This window comes from Ranitomeya variabilis, chromosome 2 (genome assembly GCF_051348905.1).
Source record: "Ranitomeya variabilis isolate aRanVar5 chromosome 2, aRanVar5.hap1, whole genome shotgun sequence".
Classification (NCBI taxonomy): domain Eukaryota; kingdom Metazoa; phylum Chordata; class Amphibia; order Anura; family Dendrobatidae; genus Ranitomeya; species Ranitomeya variabilis.
This window is the reverse complement of record NC_135233.1, coordinates 392644990-392664125: the sequence shown is the minus strand read 5'-3', so window position 1 is coordinate 392664125 and position 19136 is coordinate 392644990. Positions and strand designations below refer to the sequence as shown.

General features: G+C 43.0%; 1 protein-coding gene across 2 annotated transcripts in view; it reads right to left on the bottom strand.

Annotated features, from left to right (window-relative positions):
• Positions 1 to 18604, bottom strand: part of KLHL4 (kelch like family member 4) — a 306427-nt gene extending 287823 nt beyond the window's left edge. Inside the window, exon 1 of one of the 2 annotated variants that reach the window (XM_077286499.1) lies at positions 17809 to 18604. In XM_077286499.1, the coding sequence (XP_077142614.1) occupies positions 17809 to 18227 (419 nt within the window). In that variant the 5' untranslated portion in view covers positions 18228 to 18604. The remainder of the gene's footprint in view (positions 1 to 17808) is intronic. The other variant, XM_077286498.1, reaches the window with a different exon arrangement.
• Between the last annotated feature and the right edge of the window lie 532 nt (positions 18605 to 19136).

The window sequence follows — 19136 nt, the reverse complement described above, 5'->3', positions numbered from 1 at the left end:
GTCGGGTCTATAGTTCTCTAGTTCTCCTTATAGACCCTCTGCTCAAGGAGAAACTTTACCCCCCAGATTTCCCCGGGGATTGGAGAGCTGCCGCGACGTGCGCCATATTTAGGGAACAGGGTGAACGGTGGAGGCTTTGACCAGTTATATGGCAATCACAAGTTATTACAAATATCCCAAATTCTAGAGATGGTCACATCGTCCATGACTTCTTCACTCATGGAGGAAGATTGAGGTTTTGCACTAATGTCGCAGTTTTACCGTGACGACGCCTTGAGGCTTCAATACTTTTTTTTTTTTTCCGCCGTAAGAGGCAGCGACGTTTTATTTTTCTCCTTGCATTTTTTAATATGTGAACCCTCGAGGGCTCCATGAAAGTAAAATGTTCAGAGGTGTTAATGGAAGACATTGACCTTGAGACACATTTCTGAAAATGTTTCACGTTTCATGCCGAAAATCCAATTCCAGCAGTTAAGTACTTAGTAACATCTACAGAGACGAGCTCCCTCCGAGGGGTCACTATTCACAATGGGTTTTATTCTTCATTTGCCTGCAATAATGGAGCAGAGAAACGGCCATTACTCCAAAGCTGTACGAAGCGGAGAAGATGGTGAGATGTGTCTATTATGTAGCAGGGCAGAACTGGTTAATTCACAGGAAGAAGATGAGCACCCTTGCCTCTCCACCGCTTCTCAATGCTTTACACTGCAGCTCTGCTTCCTCTTTTTGAGCAGAAGCTCCGCAGTTAAGAGATGAGAGAATATTTAGAAATTTGATTGTAATAAACACTTTTCAACCTCTTTAATGCATAGACAACATTAGTAACGTCAACTGAACCTCCACATATATAGTTATGGATGAACAGATTGTAATTGTTCTTCACGGCTGCGCTGTCACACGCTATCTGTAAAGTTTCTTCAGTGTTTTTTGTTTCTTTCTTAAAACAGCTACTATTAAGCTGTAAGCTGCGAAGAACTCTCGCTATCCAGATTCACCATAAAGTGGCCGCAGCATTTCCTGCCTCAGCTTTTATACAGGCTCCTGTAGTCCCTCCTCCTTAGCTATGCCTTAACCACATGTATGTTACAGCTGCAAGGAATTATGGGGAAACCTGCACAGAAGCACTTGAAATCATGTGAGCCTTCTATAACCTCTGCAGTGTATAAAATGCTGGTGGCCCTTTTTGCTGCTATGCGCAAATCGAGTTGCAAACTGTACAAATATATCGGGTGCAGTGAATTTAATAAAATTTGATACAAGTTCAGTTTGCATCAAATCAATTTTCTCATCTGTATCAGCAGGGAATGGAGAGGAGATTCTCATGACAGTAAGAGCAGAAGATTATAATGTAAAGGAACCAAAGAGGAGCATGGGAAATGAGTAATTACTCTTCACAACATACGTTATCACACTACTATATCACATAGTGGATATAAAAAGTCTACACACCCCTGTTAAAATCCTAGATTTTTGTCTAGTTAAAAAAAAAAAAATCCTACCAAGAAGAATCATTTCAGAACTTTCCTCTCTTTAATGTCGCCCATAATCTGTACAAATCCATTGAGAAATAAAGTGAAGTCTTTTGAAATGGAAAACAAAAATAAAGAAGTAAAATAATGTGGTTGCATAAATCTCCACACCCTTATACTAATACTTTGTTTTAGTCCCCTGTGCATTTCTGACCACATTCAGTCTTTTTGGGCTGGGGTCAATCAGTGCGGCACATCTAGAGCTTTCGATCTTTGCCCGTTCTTAATTGCAGTAGCTCCACATCTGTCAGACTGCAGGGCATCTCCTGTGTACAGCGCCCCCTGCAGGTCACCAAAGATTGTCCCTTGGGGTCAGGTCTGGGCTTGGCCTTTACAAAATTTGCACTTTCTTCTGATGAAGCCATTCATTTGCTGATTTGGAGGTTGCTTAAGGTGGTTGTCTGCCGATAGGTGAAATGCCTCTTCATATCTAGCTTTCAAGCAGTGGACTAAAAGTTTTGATGCAAAATTGACTGATATTTGGAATTGTTCATAATTCCCTCCATCTTTATCAAAGACCCAGCTCCAGCTGCTGAAAGATAGCCCCAAAGCACAATGCTGCCCCCACCATGTCTCACTGTGAGGATGGTGATTTTCTGGTTATACATGCTGCTTTCTTTGTGCCTTCTGAAATTATAGCCAAAAAGTCCAACCTTGGTCTCATCAGACCTGAACCCATATCCTACATACATTTTGCAGCTGTGATGAAGATTTTGACTAAGATAGCAAGGCTTGGATGTTTTTATTTGTAATAAAAGGTTTCTATCTTGCCACCTGACCTTACAAGCCAGACATATGAGGATTACCGGAGATTGTTTCCACATGCAGGACACAACCTACCCTGGCCAGAAATTCCTGCAGCTCCCTTAGGAGCTGCAGGAATTTCTGGCCAGGGTAGGTTGTGTCCTGCATGTGGAAACAATGTGCACACATTGCGGATTTTGCTGCAGATCCGTAGCGTTTCTGCAGCTGCGGGTCCGCAGCAGTTTCCCATGAGTTTACAGTTCAATGTAAACCTATGGGAAACCGAAAACGCTGTGCACATGCTGCGCGGGAACGCAGCGGTTTACAATCCGCAGCATGTCACTTCTTTGTGCGGAATCGCGGCGATTCTGCACACATAGGAATGCATTGATCCGTTTACTTCCCGCATGGGGCTATGCGGATGCTACCCGGGGTGGAGGAGAGGGGACTCTCCTCCAGGCCCTGGGAACCATATTTGTGTAAAAAAAAAAAAGAATTTAAATAAAAAATAATGATATACTCACCTTCTGATGGCCCCTGAAGTCCTCCCGCCTCTCACAGCTGCACGCGGCCGTTCGGTCGCAGGGTTGCTATGCGAGCAGGACCTGATATGATGTCGCGGTCACATGACCGTGACATCACAAAGGTCCTTCTCGCATAGCATCTTTGGAACCGGACCGCCGCGTGTAGCGTCAAGGAGATCGGGACGTCGTCGGGTGAGTATAACCATTTTTTTTATTATTTTTAACATTACTATTGATGCTGCATATGCAGCATCAATAGTAAAACAAGTGCAGGAGTAAACCCGCAGCGGAAACCGCAAGACACACCGCGATAAATCTGCAGGGATAACAGCAGCGGTTTTGCCCTGCAGATTTATCAAATCCGCTGCGGGAGAACCCGCAGAGGACCCTTCCTATGTGTGCACATAGCCTTAATGTTGATGTCGGCCTCTTGGCAGCGTCGTGGACCAATTTTCTTGTCATTTCATTAGTTTTTGAGGGATGTCCAGTTCTAGGTAATGTCACTGTTGTGCCAAATTTAAGCCACTACTTGATAAAGTCTTCACAGTGTCCATCGCAGATCTAATGCCTTGTAAATGTTTATGTACCTTCTCCTGACTGATGATTTTCCACAATGAGATCCTTTGCTGTGTTGTCAGCTGTTTATGGACCATAAAATGTCCAGAAAATCCTCCTAGAACAGAGACACTTTCTCTGTTGTGAATGAGAATCGCTGTAAATGACGGCGGCGGAGGGGAAATGTAATTAATTCTGAATACCACCACATCCCTGATTATAAGAGGGTGCTCACACTAATGAAACCACTTTATTGTAGGTTTGCTATTTTTCTTTTTACCCTCAAAATTATTTCGGTTTGTTTCAGAATTGTACAGGTTATCAGCGACAATGACAGGAGAAAAAGGTCCTGAAATAAGTCTTCTTGGTTAGATTTCTTTACATGAGAAAAACCTGACATTTTAACCGGGGTGTGTAGACTTTTTAGATCTCCTGTACATCTACAGATTTCCCATCTTCTTGATAATGAGCTCCAGACTGGCTCTCCTGGCTTCCAGACCTGCGCTCCCCGTGCTCCTGTCTGATCTGCTACGGGTTTCTCTCCTGCCCTCGTGTTTCACAATCTAGCTGACGCTCCAGGTAAAATGCGCCAGATGAAAAATGTTGGTTCTGTTTTTTTTTTTAATAAAACAGTAGAATCTCCTGGAGTGCGGAAAACCTCCAGGTATTTATATAGCCGCTATTCCAGATCTTTTATATTGTATTGTTAGTATTGTTCTATTTCTGCTCCTCGTTTTATTCACTCTACATTTAGTGACTGCAGATTTCTCATATGTCTTGTTTTCAGTTTTAATCATTTCTCGATACCTCTGCTTGCTGTCAGTGAACTAGAGGCTACATAGTCTAGTAATTCTCACAGCTAAAGGTTTGTCACATTTGTATCCAGACAACACAGAGTCTTAGGCCCCTATTTATCAAGGTTGATGTTTTAGGTCAGGCATGATGAACGCTGGAGTAAGATGCCCCAAATTCACTGAGCAGCGTGAACTCCTTAAGGGATTTGCTGCATCATCCGGCCGTCGTGCACCACCGAAAGGCGTGAAACTCCAGGGACCGATGTGCATTTATGTCGCACTTTATGACACTTTTGTCCCTCATGTTCAGCCACACCCATCACAGCTAAGCCCATCCCACTTTCAACAGTGGGCGGAGCTGTGTAAAAATACCATAGTAACAATACATTTTGTACAACTATGAGTACAAATTTTGTAACATTTCAAATATTTTTATACAACAATTCTGGAAAAAACTGTTTGAAAAATTGGAGCCTTAGCTTGATTTGGATTATAAAAACATGGCTGCCTTCTCCCCCAAAAGAAGAATCCACAGCGCCACCTCTGCCTACAGTGTGTGTGTGGTACTACAGCCTCTGGAACATTTGTATTAATGGAGCTAAACTGCAATTCCAGACTAAGCACCATTTTGAAAAGAAGGCAGCCATGTTTTACTAATCCTTCTCGATTGATACATGTTACATATTATACTTGATACATTGTAGCAAACAATCAGTGCAGGTGAAAGATTCACAAGACTAGAGGGGCCTCAGGAGCAACTGTGACTATTATATACAGTATGATGCCCCTCAGCCCCCTATATACTGTATGATTCCCCTCAGCCCCCTATATACAGTATGATGCTCCACAGTCCCCTATATACAGTATGATGCCCCTCGGCCCCCTATATACTGTATGATTCCCCTCAGCCCCTATATACAGTATGATGCTCCACAGTCCCCTATATACAGTATGATGCCCCTCAGCCCCCTATATACTGTATGATGCCCCTCAGCCCCTATATACAGTATGATGCCCCAGTCCCCTATATACTGTATGATGCCCCTCAGCCCCCTATATACTGTATGATTCCCCTCAGCCCCTATATACAGTATGATGCTCCACAGTCCCCTATATACAGTATGATGCCCCTCAGCCCCCTATATACTGTATGATTCCCCTCAGCCCCTATATACAGTATGATGCTCTACAGTCCCCTATATACAGTATGATGCCCCTCAGCCCCCTATATACAGTATGATGCCCCAGTCCCCTATATACAGTATGATGCCCCACAGTCCCCTATATACAGTATGATGCCCACAGTCCCCTGTATACAGTATGATGCCCCACAGTCCCCTATATACAGTATGATGCCCCACAGTCCCCTATATACAGTATGATGTCCCCACAGCCCCTATATACAGTATGATGCCCCACAGCCCCCTATATACAGTATGATGCCCCACAGTTCCCTATATACAGTATGATGCCCCACAGTTCCCTATATACAGTATGATGCCCCACAGTCCCCTATATACAGTATGATGCCCCACAGTCCCCTGTATACAGTATGATGCCCCACAGTCCCCTATATACAGTATGATGCCCCACAGTCCCCTGTATACAGTATGATGCCCCACAGTTCCCTATATACAGTATGATGTCCCGTAGCCCCCTATATACATTATGATGTCCCCACAGCCCCCTATATACAGTATGATGCCCCATAGTCCCCTATATACAGTATGATGTCCCCACAGCCCCTATATACAGTATGATGCCCCACAGTCCCCTATATAGAGTATGATGCCCCACAGTTCGGTTCCCCACACAATTCAATGAAGTTCAGGTTCATGTGCTAGTTCGGGTAAAGTGAACCGAACTTTGGACATAACTTTTGATCAGGGTACCTGAAACTGAACTTCCAGGGGTCCGCTCATCCCTAGTGACTGACAATAATAAAAAAACACTTCTCATCTCACCGCCTTTCCTCTGACACGCTAAGTCTTTCCTGAGTGTGGAATAAGGCTCCGCACCACCGGCGCGATCTAGGGACATCATTGCAAAGAACATGTATCCGACTGCTCCCTCCATCACCATTGTACTCACCTGTATCTGCTTCCCGAGGACTGTGGTGGCCGGTGAGCAGACAGGGCTCCCCCAACTCTAACGACGTCTGCCACTGCAACCAGGTACAGCCAAAAGGCCAGAGGAGGCCAGAGGTGGCCAGAGGTGGGCACAGGAGGCCAGAGGTGGGCAGAGGAGGACAGAGGTGGACAGAGGTGGCCCACAGGCCGCAGTTCGGCCTCGGTCTAGACTAGATGGTTGACAACTGCAGCAAATTTTCAGCTGTGAAAAGTTTTAATTCAGGATGTTTTTCAGCTCTTGAACCTAAGCAAGAATGTTGCTTTTCACTGACAGCAAGCCGAGATATTTAAAATGATGAGGGTTTGGAATTCATATTCTCTGGCGGATAAATGAGCAGAATGAATGATTTTTGCTGAGACCGTAAGATGGAGTGAAGGACAATATGTGTGCACTTCTTGTGTGATGCCCGCGCTTCCCTCTGCCAAAGCAATTACTGAGCAGTGTGGCTGCTCCGTTTCGCCTCGGCACTCCAGCACATTGACATGGTGTCGGCCGGGGGGGCCCTGACTGTTGATTACCAGCTGAGCGGTGGGTAATGAGATACGCCATCCGGCCGTCCCTCGCTGATAGTCCTCACGCTCTCACCATATCCACCAACTGTTCAGCTCCTGCGACCTACAGGACTGTCAGCACCAAGCGAAGCGGCGCTCCATCGGTACGCCCCAGCCCATCTGTCCGGCCCCAGTCCCCAAATACCCACAGGGACAGATGACCGCAACACAGAAATGCCGACATCCACAGTGGATTCACATCCAGATGATCTGCAGGCGCTGCTTGTCACCATAGCTGTGGATAATCATCATTGCCATCAATAGAATTAATATTATTATTTCACAAAGTTTTCGGGGACGATTTATTTGTCAAACTATTACATTTCATCTATAACTCTCTTTATCAGATTTTGATAAACCCGAGCGGGCGCAGCTGGATATCCATGGAAACTCCTCTAGTTGACGGAGGAAAAAAGTTACAATACAGGTAGGAAAAGTCAAATATCAACAGCATAACATAAATGATGTGAATCTCAAAAATGAAACTGTGCCTGATGACACCGCTCCTGTGCAATCACTGTGTGCAACCTCCACCTCCTGTGCAGCCACTGTGTGCAGCAGCGCGCCACGGCAAATTTTCGGCCACGCCCATGACAACACCCATTTCACAACTAGCCACACCCATATCCACGCCCATTTAGCACTGCTCATCACACTGTTTCATAAACAATAATTATAAACAGAAAAAAAAATTTTTATTTACAAGTAATGAATTAAAGTACACTACTACTTAGTTTCTATTCTGTGCCCACTCACTTCCCCCCCCATACTGTCTCCTCACACTATTCCCCTCCCTGTGTAAATATACCCTATATATAACTACTACTCCCAGCATGCTATGTTAGTAATCTGTGGCAAAACTACTACTCCCAGCATGCTGTGCTTGTAATCCATGATAAAACTACTACTCCCAGCATGCAGTGTCAGTAATCTATGGTAAATCTACTACTCCCAGCATGCAGTGTCAGTAATCTGTAATAAATCTACTACTCCTAGCATGCTGTGTCAGTGATACATGATAAAACTACTACTCCAAGCATGGTAAAAACTGCTGAGTAGTAGTCTTATCATGGATTACAAGCACAGCATGCTGGAAGTAGTAGTTTTACCACAGATTACTGACACTGCATGATGGGAGTAGTCGTTTTGCCACAGATAACTGACACTGCATGCTGGGAGTAGTAGATTTACCATAGATTACTGACACTGCATGCTGGGAGTAGTAGTTTTATCATGGATTACAAGCACAGCATGCTGGGAGTAGTAGTTTTGCCACAGATTACTAACATAGCATGCTGGGAGTAGTAGTTATATATAGGGTATATTTACACAGGGAGGGGAATACCACAGATACCACAGTAATTACCACAGATTACTGACACTGCATGCTGAGAGTAGTAGTTTTACCACAGATTACTGACACTGCATGCTGGGAGTAGTAGTTTTACCACAGATTACTGACACTGCATGATGGAAGTAGTAGATTTATCACAGATTACTGGCACTGCATGCTGTGCTAGTAATCTGTGGTAAAACGACACTGATGTTTACACCACGTGACCCCGGACACCCCCACACACCTCACTCCAAGTTGTAAGCATCTTCACCTCAGGAGGGAGCGCGTCAGGAGTGGCTCTGGTAACTACACAGCACCCCCAGTAACAGAGACAGACGCCACAGGACAGGCAAACCGGGCACCATGTAAGGAGAATGAAGACTCACCAGTGACTCCAAGCTCCTGCAGCTTCTGGATGCGGCAGAAATAGGTGAGTGACGTCACTAGAGGGGGTGGGGTTCAGGTTTCTGACAAGACAAGTTCTGACTTATCGCAGCCATGTGACCCACGTGTCCATGCGCTGCTTCCGTAGTTTCTCATGAGGCTGGTAAAACCTCAGTGCAGTGCCGGAAAAGTAAGATCCTGGCCGGGACAGCGGGACAGAGTCTCAAAATCGGGACTGTCCCGCTGTATCCGGGACGGTTGGGAGGTCTGCCATTATTCCTCACAGGTCTCTGCTCACTTCCAGCAGAAATGCCGTCCATATGGCGAGACCACTGCAGCCAATCACTGCCTTGAGCAGTCATACGTCATACCAATCAGCATCATCACTGAGTGCAGGGATTGACTGCAGCGGTCTCGTGCATATGGACAGCACGTCACTGCGGCAGGGAATAAAATGTGTCTTTTTGCTGTTTATTTTAAGATGCTGGAAACCCCATTAAGTGTTAATAGAAATACTGTAACTAGGACTGCAGGAAAGGAACCAGCCTGGATTTATGATAACAGATGGAGCGGGTTTTATTGTCCTCTCTCCACGGTATGAAGATAAATGACATTAATGAGAATGTGAAGGAATTCACAGATCTTACAAATCTCTCCGCCCGATAGCAGGAGACGTCTCTTCTGCAGCCGCCTTTCACGTTAAAGGAAGCTGCTCGGAGGGTCCTCACTGCAGACAATGCTTGGCGTGGTCTCTGTTCCCACAATGTCACCCCTAGGGAGTAGCGGCAGAGACTGGCAAACGTGTTCTTTTATTTATTTTTTAAGTTTTTATTGGAAAACAGGAATTCGCTGAGCGCCGGTATCTCATTTCTTCTTCGCTTTCATTAGAATCTGCGCGACACAGACATTTGTCAGACGTTCCTGCGAGAATTACAGCCCTGGTAATAATGGTATCTATACCGTAGGTGTGCAATCGTCTGCCGAAAGTCTGTGCAACCCATGGAAACTGCTAAATCAGTCAGCAGAACAGCAAGGGTTAAACCTTGGTTATTACAACATGGCCTTCAGAGCAATTCGGTGGAAGACGTCACCCAGACTCTTGTCCCGGCAGAGATACTGGCATATCTACTTCATTGATGCAAAAGTGATTTAGAACGAAAAGTCGTCACAGTTGGTTTTGCTACAAAGTTTCAGCAAACTTTAGATCCAATGTTTTGCTGAATTTCCTTTAGGTCTGGAAAAAGGTAAAAACATTTAAAAAAAATACATTAACCCATCCCTCACTTGTCCCAGCGTCGCCGCTCACGATGTCACCAAAGACCGAAGAGAAGAAGACTTGAGTTGGAGGAAGCGAGTCGGCGGAGAGCTGCAGCGGGACAGGCGATGGGCAAGGTGAATGGAATATTTATATTTATTTTTTAATCCTTTCTATTTAATAATAAAGAGAAAGGATTAAAAAATAAATATTAATCAAGTTTGTCAAAATGAATTCATGGATCTGGAAACAACTCAGAAGAAAATAAAAATTGTTTACTATCAATTATGATACATTCAATTCACTTTTAATAAGTTTGATACAAACTTGACAAATTTGAATCTTGTCAGATTCGCTAATTTTTGGTCCCAAACTTATGGAACAACTTTGTTTGTGTCTTTTTAATTCAACCTGCTGATGCAGCACCTCTTAACCTGCCATCGCGGCACATTACACTATACAAAAAACATGGGAGGGCAGCAACAATCCATCTATTTAGAATGTTCAGATCTCAGAGATGAGTAAATAGATTCAAATTCATCAGGTTCACCAAATTTTTCAAAAAAATTGGACTATTGATGATTCGCAAGGATTCCATTGCCCTGAAAAGGTGCGTGTAAAACTCTGGGGACTCCTAGGACTGAATACAACTTATTACAAGATTTCTAACACAAATACATGTGAACTAAACACATACATCTGTGGGTATATAGAGTCCTGGACAACAGTGTTGGCACCTTTGAAATTGTTCTAGAACATAATGAAGTATTTCTCACAGAAAATTATTGCACTTACATTTTTTTATACACATTTTTATTTCCTTTGTGTGTATTGGAACAACACAAAAAACCAGAGAAAGAATGGCAAATAGGACATAATTTCTCACAAAATCTCAAGAATGGGCTGGACAAAATTGTTGGCACCTTTCCAAAAATGTGGGTAAACATCTTTGTTTCCAGCATGTGATGCTCGTTCACACTCACCTGTGGCAAGTAACAGGTGTGGGCTATATGAAAATCACACCTGAAACCAGATATAAAGGGGAGAATTTGACTCAATTTTTGCATTGTGTGCCTTTGTGTGCCACACTAAGCATGGAGAACAGGAAAAGGGGAAGAGAACTGTCTGAGGACTTGAGAACCAAAATTGTGGAGCGATATCAACAATCTTAAGGGTACGAGTTAATCTCCAGGGATCTTGATATTCCTCTATCCATGGTTAACAACATAATCAAGAAGTTTACAAAGCATGGCACTGTAGCTAATCTCCCTGGATGTGGAAGGCAGAGAGGAATTGTTGAAAGGTTGCAACGTAGGATAGTCCGGATGGTGGATAAGTAGCCCCAATCAAGGTCCAAAGAAACTCAAGCTGTCCTGCAGACTCAGGGTGCACCAGTGTCAGCATGAACTATCCGTTCACATGTGAATGAAATGAATCATTATGACAAGAGACCCCGGAGGACCCCACTGCTGATGCAGAGACCTAAAAAGCTTTACTCCAGTGTGCCAGAATGTACGTGAGAAGGCCAAACTCCTTCTAGGAAAGCATTTTGTGGACATATGAGACCAAGATAGAGCTTTCTGGTAAAGCACATCATTCTACTGTTTACCAAAAACGGAATGAGGCCTACAAAGAAAAGGACATAGTACCTACAGTCAGAAGTGGTGGAGGTTCTCACATGTTTTGCGGTTGTTCTTTTGCCTCTGTCACAGGGTATCTTGACTGTGCATAAGGCATCATGAAAGATTACCAAAGGATTTTGGGAGGTAATGTAGCGCCCAGTGTCAGATAGCTGGGATTGTGTCCTTGTGTCATTCCGGGTTTTCCAGCAGGACAATAACCCCAAACATACTTCAGAATCTACCAGAAATGGATTCAAACAAAGCGCTGGAGAGTTCTGAAGAGGAAGCAATAAGTCCAGATCTAAATCCCATTGATCACCTGTGGAGGGATCTTAAAATTTCTGTTGGTGGTAGACGCCATCACATATGAGACCGGGAGCAGTTTGATTGATTGCAGTTATTTATTCAAAAGGGTGCAACCAAATATTAAGTTGAGGGTGCATACAATTTTGTCAGGCCCATTTTTGGGGGTTTGTGTGAAATTATGTCCAATTTACTTTTGTTTCCTTAGCTTTTTTTGTGTTGTTTCAATACACACAAAGGAAACAAACGTGTATAACAAAATATATGGAATTGCAATAATTTTCTGGGAGAAATACTTCATTTTCTAGAACCATTTCAAGGGTGCCAACACTTTCAGCCATGACTGTAGATGGAAACTGTTATTCAATGCAGTGCTGTCACACACTATTGTAATGTATACGTGGTGTTTTACAGCTCTCTCTCTCCATCTCTATTACTGACCTGTGATGTACTGTCACTATCTAGATTCACCCCAAAATGGCAGCTGAATTCCCTGGCTCAGCTTTTATACAGGCTACGATACTCCATCCTGATTGGCTGTGCTCTACCATGTGATTTTATAGCAGCAGGGAATTATGGGGGAGCCTGTCCGATCCTGCTTGAGGTCATGTGAGCCTTCTTTCTTCCATTGAATCTTCTATTTCATGTAAAATAGTTTTGTATTTTTTAGATTATCACAAAACAAATCACAAATTGTTTATATTTGATGGAACCTGGAAATTTCCAAAAATGGGATATGCACTTGAGTCCCTTATCACTACTTTTCATGTTCTACTGACCAAACTGAATTTTACTATTAGTCTTCCATTTATGAAAAATCATAAGTATAAAAATGAAGCAGCTGTGCAAATTAATTTACCGTTTTATGTCTGCAGCTCCTCTGCAGACCTATGTGCAAGCAAGCATGTGTTTGGCGAACGTACACGGGTCTTTTTTGGTCCATGAAGGTCCTATTAAGATAACAGATCGAGGATCTCTCCGCCGTGATCTGTGACCTTATTGTAGTCTCCACTGATGGATCTCCAACTCAGCAGATCAACGTTTCACAAATATCTGCACTGAGTAGGGACCTGTTAAGATCAAAAAAGTCATCAATGGTTAGAAAAAAAGGCCAAAACTGTTTGCTATTTTTAATATCTCTAGCTTACAGATTTAATCCGCTCCCTTCATATCCTGCAGATGGAGCGAAACATCACTGAGGAGTCTGATTACACAGAAGGTTTGTTTATACTTTGCAACCATGGAGACACATTAGTTCTGCATAGGAGCTGTAGACACAAAACGGTAGATTATTACCAATCCGAAATTATTTGCAAAATTTCTTCATGTTAATATTGGATACGTTGTAGCAATAGATGTTTGCACATTTGACTTTAAACAACTAATTTCCTTTACTCCTAATTACAAATGTAACAATTTGTGATTTTTTTTCTGTCTTGTTCACAATATTTTATCTGGAAATAGTCTAAAAGTCGTGTGTTGTTGAAGACGATATCGGATGTGTAATACTGGGGTTAGTGCGCCGGATCCTCCATGGTCGCTGCGCTGTTTTACACCTTTAATAGTAAATATCAGTGTGCAGATCTCGGCCCATTGCTTGGTGACGTCCCTTGTCCTTATCTCCACAAGGCAGACAGTTCTATCAGCCCGAAGCCTCGCAGAAGCCAAAACGTCTTTTATTCTCCCTGACCCCGACACGTATTCCTGAGCTCCCTGCGGAGAGATCGGCGCGGCCGGATCCATTTCTTAATGTTACAAGAAACTTCCTGTTTCCAATTTCCCCAGTACAACAACTATTAAAGGGGTTTTCTATTTTTATGTAAGTAAACCTTAATGGTTTTTATAATGAAAAGTTCAACAACAATGAATTCCAATTTCTCCCTAGTTTTAGGATCTTTGCTTACTGTCAGTGAATAGCAGCATCCTTCTTTACATTCCTAGGCTGAAAAAAAAAATGTTCTGGCCTATTCCTGCCGACAGTTTGCACATTTGCAATCTTGGTAGAAAATATTCTGTAATAAGAACAGAGAAGCAGCACAAAAGTCTCTTGTGTCAGGATAGTTTGCAACAATGTATCAGTGCGTAAAAAGTGTATGCAGTCCAGAATGTTAGAGTAGGTGCAAATATTTACACCTCTTCTCCTTTATCTTTGCTGAGTAGCTTTGGAACTAATTGCATCGGGTGTAGACTTGACTTTTCGATTTAAGTGCTAAAAATGCATCACATTTAAAGAAAGTAGCTGTAAAGGATTAATTAAAGTTAACTAAAACGTGTTGGCGCCTATCATTACAGCTGATTCCTGGGGGTCTCAGCAGTTAGACCTCCCGATAGATCCTGAGATAGGACCTCCAGGACTGGGTTTGGAGTAGAGCGGAGGTGCGGAACGCTGTACTTGGCGTTCTCCGGAAGACCCTTGGACAATGAATAGAGGATGTGCACTTCTGCTCCATTCAGGATGCAACCTACAGATAGCGGATAACCCTAATTCTTTAGTAAATTGGGACAAATCACTTCAATATTCTTTTTTCTTAGATTATATAAGAATTCTCCATCTCCTCCATGGCCTGACTCGGTGTATATCGGACTGCACTTTGATGACATCTGAGTGCAGTCCAAAGTTTCACACTCACTCATAGACTTGTATGGGTGAGAGTGAGCCTAGTATCACTGCCAATCGCAGCATGCTGCCGGATCAGCATAAGAAAATCATTGCAGATGTGAACTGCCCCATAGAATAACACTGGACCGAGTGCTATGCAGACTTATAGGGAACTTGCAAGTTGATTCATGCTGCCCAAACCACAGAGCATTAATCAGAGCCTGACTGCAGAAATGTTTTAATAAAGTTTAAAGATCCGGCCAATGACTAAAGAGAGAGACCTGACTAGTCCGCTGCCACCTTCTCCCCGGCCACCTCCAGGTGATTGACAGGTGCCAGCCTATATACATGCAAGAGGTCAGCGAGAGTGGTGTAGGGAGAAGCCAGCCGTGAGTGACGCTGGACTCGTCTCTGCCTTTGTTCACTGGCCCAGTGATTCAGAGAAAAACATACCTGCCAAAATTTACATAGGACTGACAGATCCATTGTTGAGAGAAAAAATAAAGCAATGACGCAAATCTGCACTAGTATCTGAGGTTTTAGTGACATTATTTTAGGTGCGTGAGTTGATGCATTTAACAACTGCACCTAACAGCTTTTTTATCCTATATTACATTTAAGGAGGATTTGTGTCAGTCTGTTGGGGCCAATTTACAGAAAATGTTTGTAATTAACATCATCACTTATTTATGTGACAAAGCCGCGGTATAGCTACACTTACACTTTCATTTTAACTTTTGAGGTTTCTTTTCAATAGAACATTCAGCAGTATGTTTGTGTCGGCCTCTACCTTCTCCCTCATCTCCCTCCCTCCATAGAGTTTTATGGGCACCAACTGCCATCTCCTATCTCAGTAATTGAAGGGTCTGTATTCACTGATGACAGATTTTGCCCCTGATTTAAGATATATTACAAAGTTATCTATTTTTATTTATTACACATGAAATATTGATTTATGAAAAAAAGAAAAAATACAATGGTTACTAATTAACCAATGTTCTAGCAAATAACGCTACCTGACTGCCCGTATCACCCATGTTGTGTCCAGAATGATTTGCATTAAGCACATTACTATTTTACAAGGAATTTGGCCCTTTCCTTTCCTGATAGTTATGTCTGCACACGCTGAAGTTATTGCTTATGAGAATTTTCTTTCCCATTATTGGTCCAGAGGAGGATTATGAGAAAAACTTTTTTTTGGAGAATTGCCTCCACTTTTTCTCTGTTGAACAGAAAAGAGGAAATCGTGCAGCAAGAATAAAATAAGTTAATATAATTATTTTAATGCACAATAATGCTAGACAATTCCTAAATAATACTGCCAAAAAGTGCTTAAGTAGCAATTTCATCAACAACTGAAATAATGGAGCCATGCAATGTCCAGACAATATTGTCTTAGAGGACTTAAAAACTCATCTTTATGCATTGTACTGTCATATAATGTTCAATTAATAGTGCTATATAATATAATTATACCGTATACAACACACAGAGCTCTGCAAATACCCACAGTGCCACAATTATCACCATACAGTGCCACAATTATCACCATACAGTGCCTAAACAGCGGAATATAACATCACTGCCACAAAGTATCCAAATAATCACGCCCAACAACTAACCCCAAAGTCTGTCATTCCCCAATAATCATCCACAAAGTATCCTGCAGCTTTTAGGCTTCTACATCAGTTACCAGTCAGAGTAGAGCTTTAGTATTGCTTGCTTTGGAGAATTTAGATAGACCCCATTGTGCTCGTACCCTAAGCCATTGATTTTATTGGAGTCTATCACCGATCCACTTCTATGAAACAGTAATTTCCGTTGTCCGTTCTGATGCCATCTTATTATAAAGGAGCTGTGAGCGTATTTATTAATTATCCGGTTCACTATGGCCTCTGCTAAATATTCTGACCATCCCTATGTGTTCTCCTCTGGACAATGGTGGACACAAACCAAAAAGAGCCCTTGTGCAAGAACATTATATGGGCACTTTATATTAGCCATAATTTCACCTGTTTTGGAGGTGAACATGGGCCCCTTACCTTTGCACAGATTGCACCAATGATATTGCCACCCCTGTCTCTGTACTATAAGCTGTCAATAATTGAGATACAGGAAGAAGTGTGCAAACAAGAAATACTTCCCCACAGACTTTACATTTTACCAAATGAAATCAGCCTTCATACTGAGCTTCTTATATAATAATACTGTGATCTCAGCACCGAATCTTATCTGATTAGTGATAACTGTAATATCTATAAGATGTTCTATGCAGTCATAATAATAACTAATATCCACAATAATCTGACTGATATCCAGGTACAGAAGTCTTTACAAACTTTTCTTAAGCTTAACATTATTAATCTTTTGCATTCTCTGAGCATTAGAACTGTTACATTGAGTACAATGGTCATTATCAGAACATTACAATCCAACTTCATCTAAACATAGGATTGCAATCTTACATAGCAGGAAGATGAGGATATTTCGCACTAGTTTAGATACAAGCTCTATATTAACTCTTAGTGTCAAGTGTGACATCTCTTTCCTATCACACTGAGTTTTTGGATCAAGATCTCCTTTAAGGACCAGACCATAAACTGCTTCATTGGAAGTACATTTTAGAGCACATTTTCTTCAAAATTCACATAAAAAGTGTGAACATTTCATTAGGAGAAACCCCCATGTCAGGAGTGGAGATGTGAGAACTTCTGGAGCCATTGTCTTGGCTGCTTCCTGCCTGACCCTGTGTCCTGTATACTGGTACATATAGTATATAAAGTGCATGTTCGCATATGGCATTTCCACTACACTTTGTTTAGCAAGACCTGCACAGATCACATACTGTCCATTGGCCAAGCCTGAACCTTCACACAGTGTAAGATCTCACAACCCTCCCTGCCTTCTGCCTCTTCTTAGAGGGTTCATGCTCATCACTCTTCTACAGTACATAGTTTATGGAGTCCATCCCAGCACACAATCCTCTCCTAGAATCACATCACCTTCTGAATCTCTTGGCTTAGCATCTGCATTGAGATTCATGCCCTGTAGATGGAGAGTGTGCACACTTGGATGTGAAGCAGAGTCGCACCTAGGTGCAGCCAGCAGCAGCAGGCAGAGGAGAACTTGTGGCATCTCTCACGGCTCAAGGTTAATTGTGCTGAAGGATGAACAATGGTGTGCTGGTGGATTGGAGGGGTGCCATATGTACAAGCTTTCTGTCCTCCATCTTTTTTTGTGTGAGATCAGATACAAGAGTTGGATGATTCTTATCAACAACCAAGAAGAAGAGATGAGATCAAAGGTTACAAAAAAAAAAAAAACTAGAGAATGGGAGAAAGATGAGGAGGAGTGAATACAAAGTGACACCAAATGGAACGTTGCGGAGAAAGTGTAAATAGAACGCTGCGATCAATAAAGTGGATACAATGTATCAAGCAGCGCACCGGTGGGAGCTCAGTGCGGACCCTGCAGTTTCCTACCTGTCAGCGGATTCCTCCCTGTTCTCCTGGGGGGTGACGGAGACCTCCTGGATGCTGTTGTCCTCTTCTTTCCTCAGTTTTTCCTCGGTGCTGTTGGGTTTGGGGATTTCCTCACTGTTTTGCAGGTGCTCTATAAGGTTGTGTTGGTGCCAGGACGGGATGGATCGCTGGTGGACGGGGGTCGGACCTGGCACCGGTGCCAGGATGTTGTGGACAGGGCTGCTGTTCTTCTTTAGTCCATTCCTGTCCCGGGAATGGTTTTTGAGCCTATTGTGAACCGGAGTCCCCCTGTGCTCATATCCTTCCTGCTGCAGGCACCCCCCAGATCCTGGAGACCCTTGTGAGGGGTGGCTGAACCACCTCCAGCGCAGCCTGAGGATCTGCTTCACATCAAACTCTTTTTTCCCTGACACTGACATTTTCCTTTTTTGCAAAAAAAGAAACCAAATGGAATCTGTAACTGTGCAGCTCTGTCTCCCTCTAGTCCTTCAGTGCATGAGGAGCTGAGCAGACTTGTCCCTGTGACTGGTGCATGCTGCAAGCACCTCCAGCCCATGCTCTGCCACTGCTGCTCACTGTGTAGGTGGGATTCCACACTGACAGGATGATGAGGTCAGACCTTAAACAAGTAAATCAGCTTAGCACAGGAAAGTAGCAGCAGCACAACACCAGTCAGCTGCTGGCTCCATCACAGGCACATAGCCCAGCTCACAGGACCTCCAGAGAGTGCAGGCTGCAATGGGAAACACAAGCAGGCAAAGCAGAACCCAGCAGCTCAGTGATGAAGGCAATGCCTGGATTCATGGCAGAAGACTCCACAGCCATGCAGTCTGCATGTCCTCCAGCTCCTTCCATGATATTATCTAGTCTATTGCTCAGGAAACTGGGGGAAGGGTAAACAATGTATCAATCCATAGCTGAATGTACAGAGTGTATTACCAGCCAAATTCGGTGTGTTATGATGATGCTACATTGTTCTGGGTCATGAGCTCCAAACACAAAGGCTGGTAAAATGTATAATATAGGAATAATTATAAAGGTGGCGTAGGGAAGGCAGGATACCATAGGCGCTGCAGAAATTGATCCATCTGACATTGAGGTAAGTTGTATACATTGATCTGACACATTTGTAATTAGCCTGGAGTGTAAGAGTGCATGGGAGAAAATAATGTGGGAATCAATCAGAACATTGAATGGAAAATGGTCAGAAGGGTAAATTATAAAAAGTGTTCAGTGTTATTTAGTGCAGCAGAGGTGGCAAAGTGAGCAGCAATGTCACACAGATGCCTAGTGCATTGCATTAGATACCTGAAACTAGTCCTAATTTA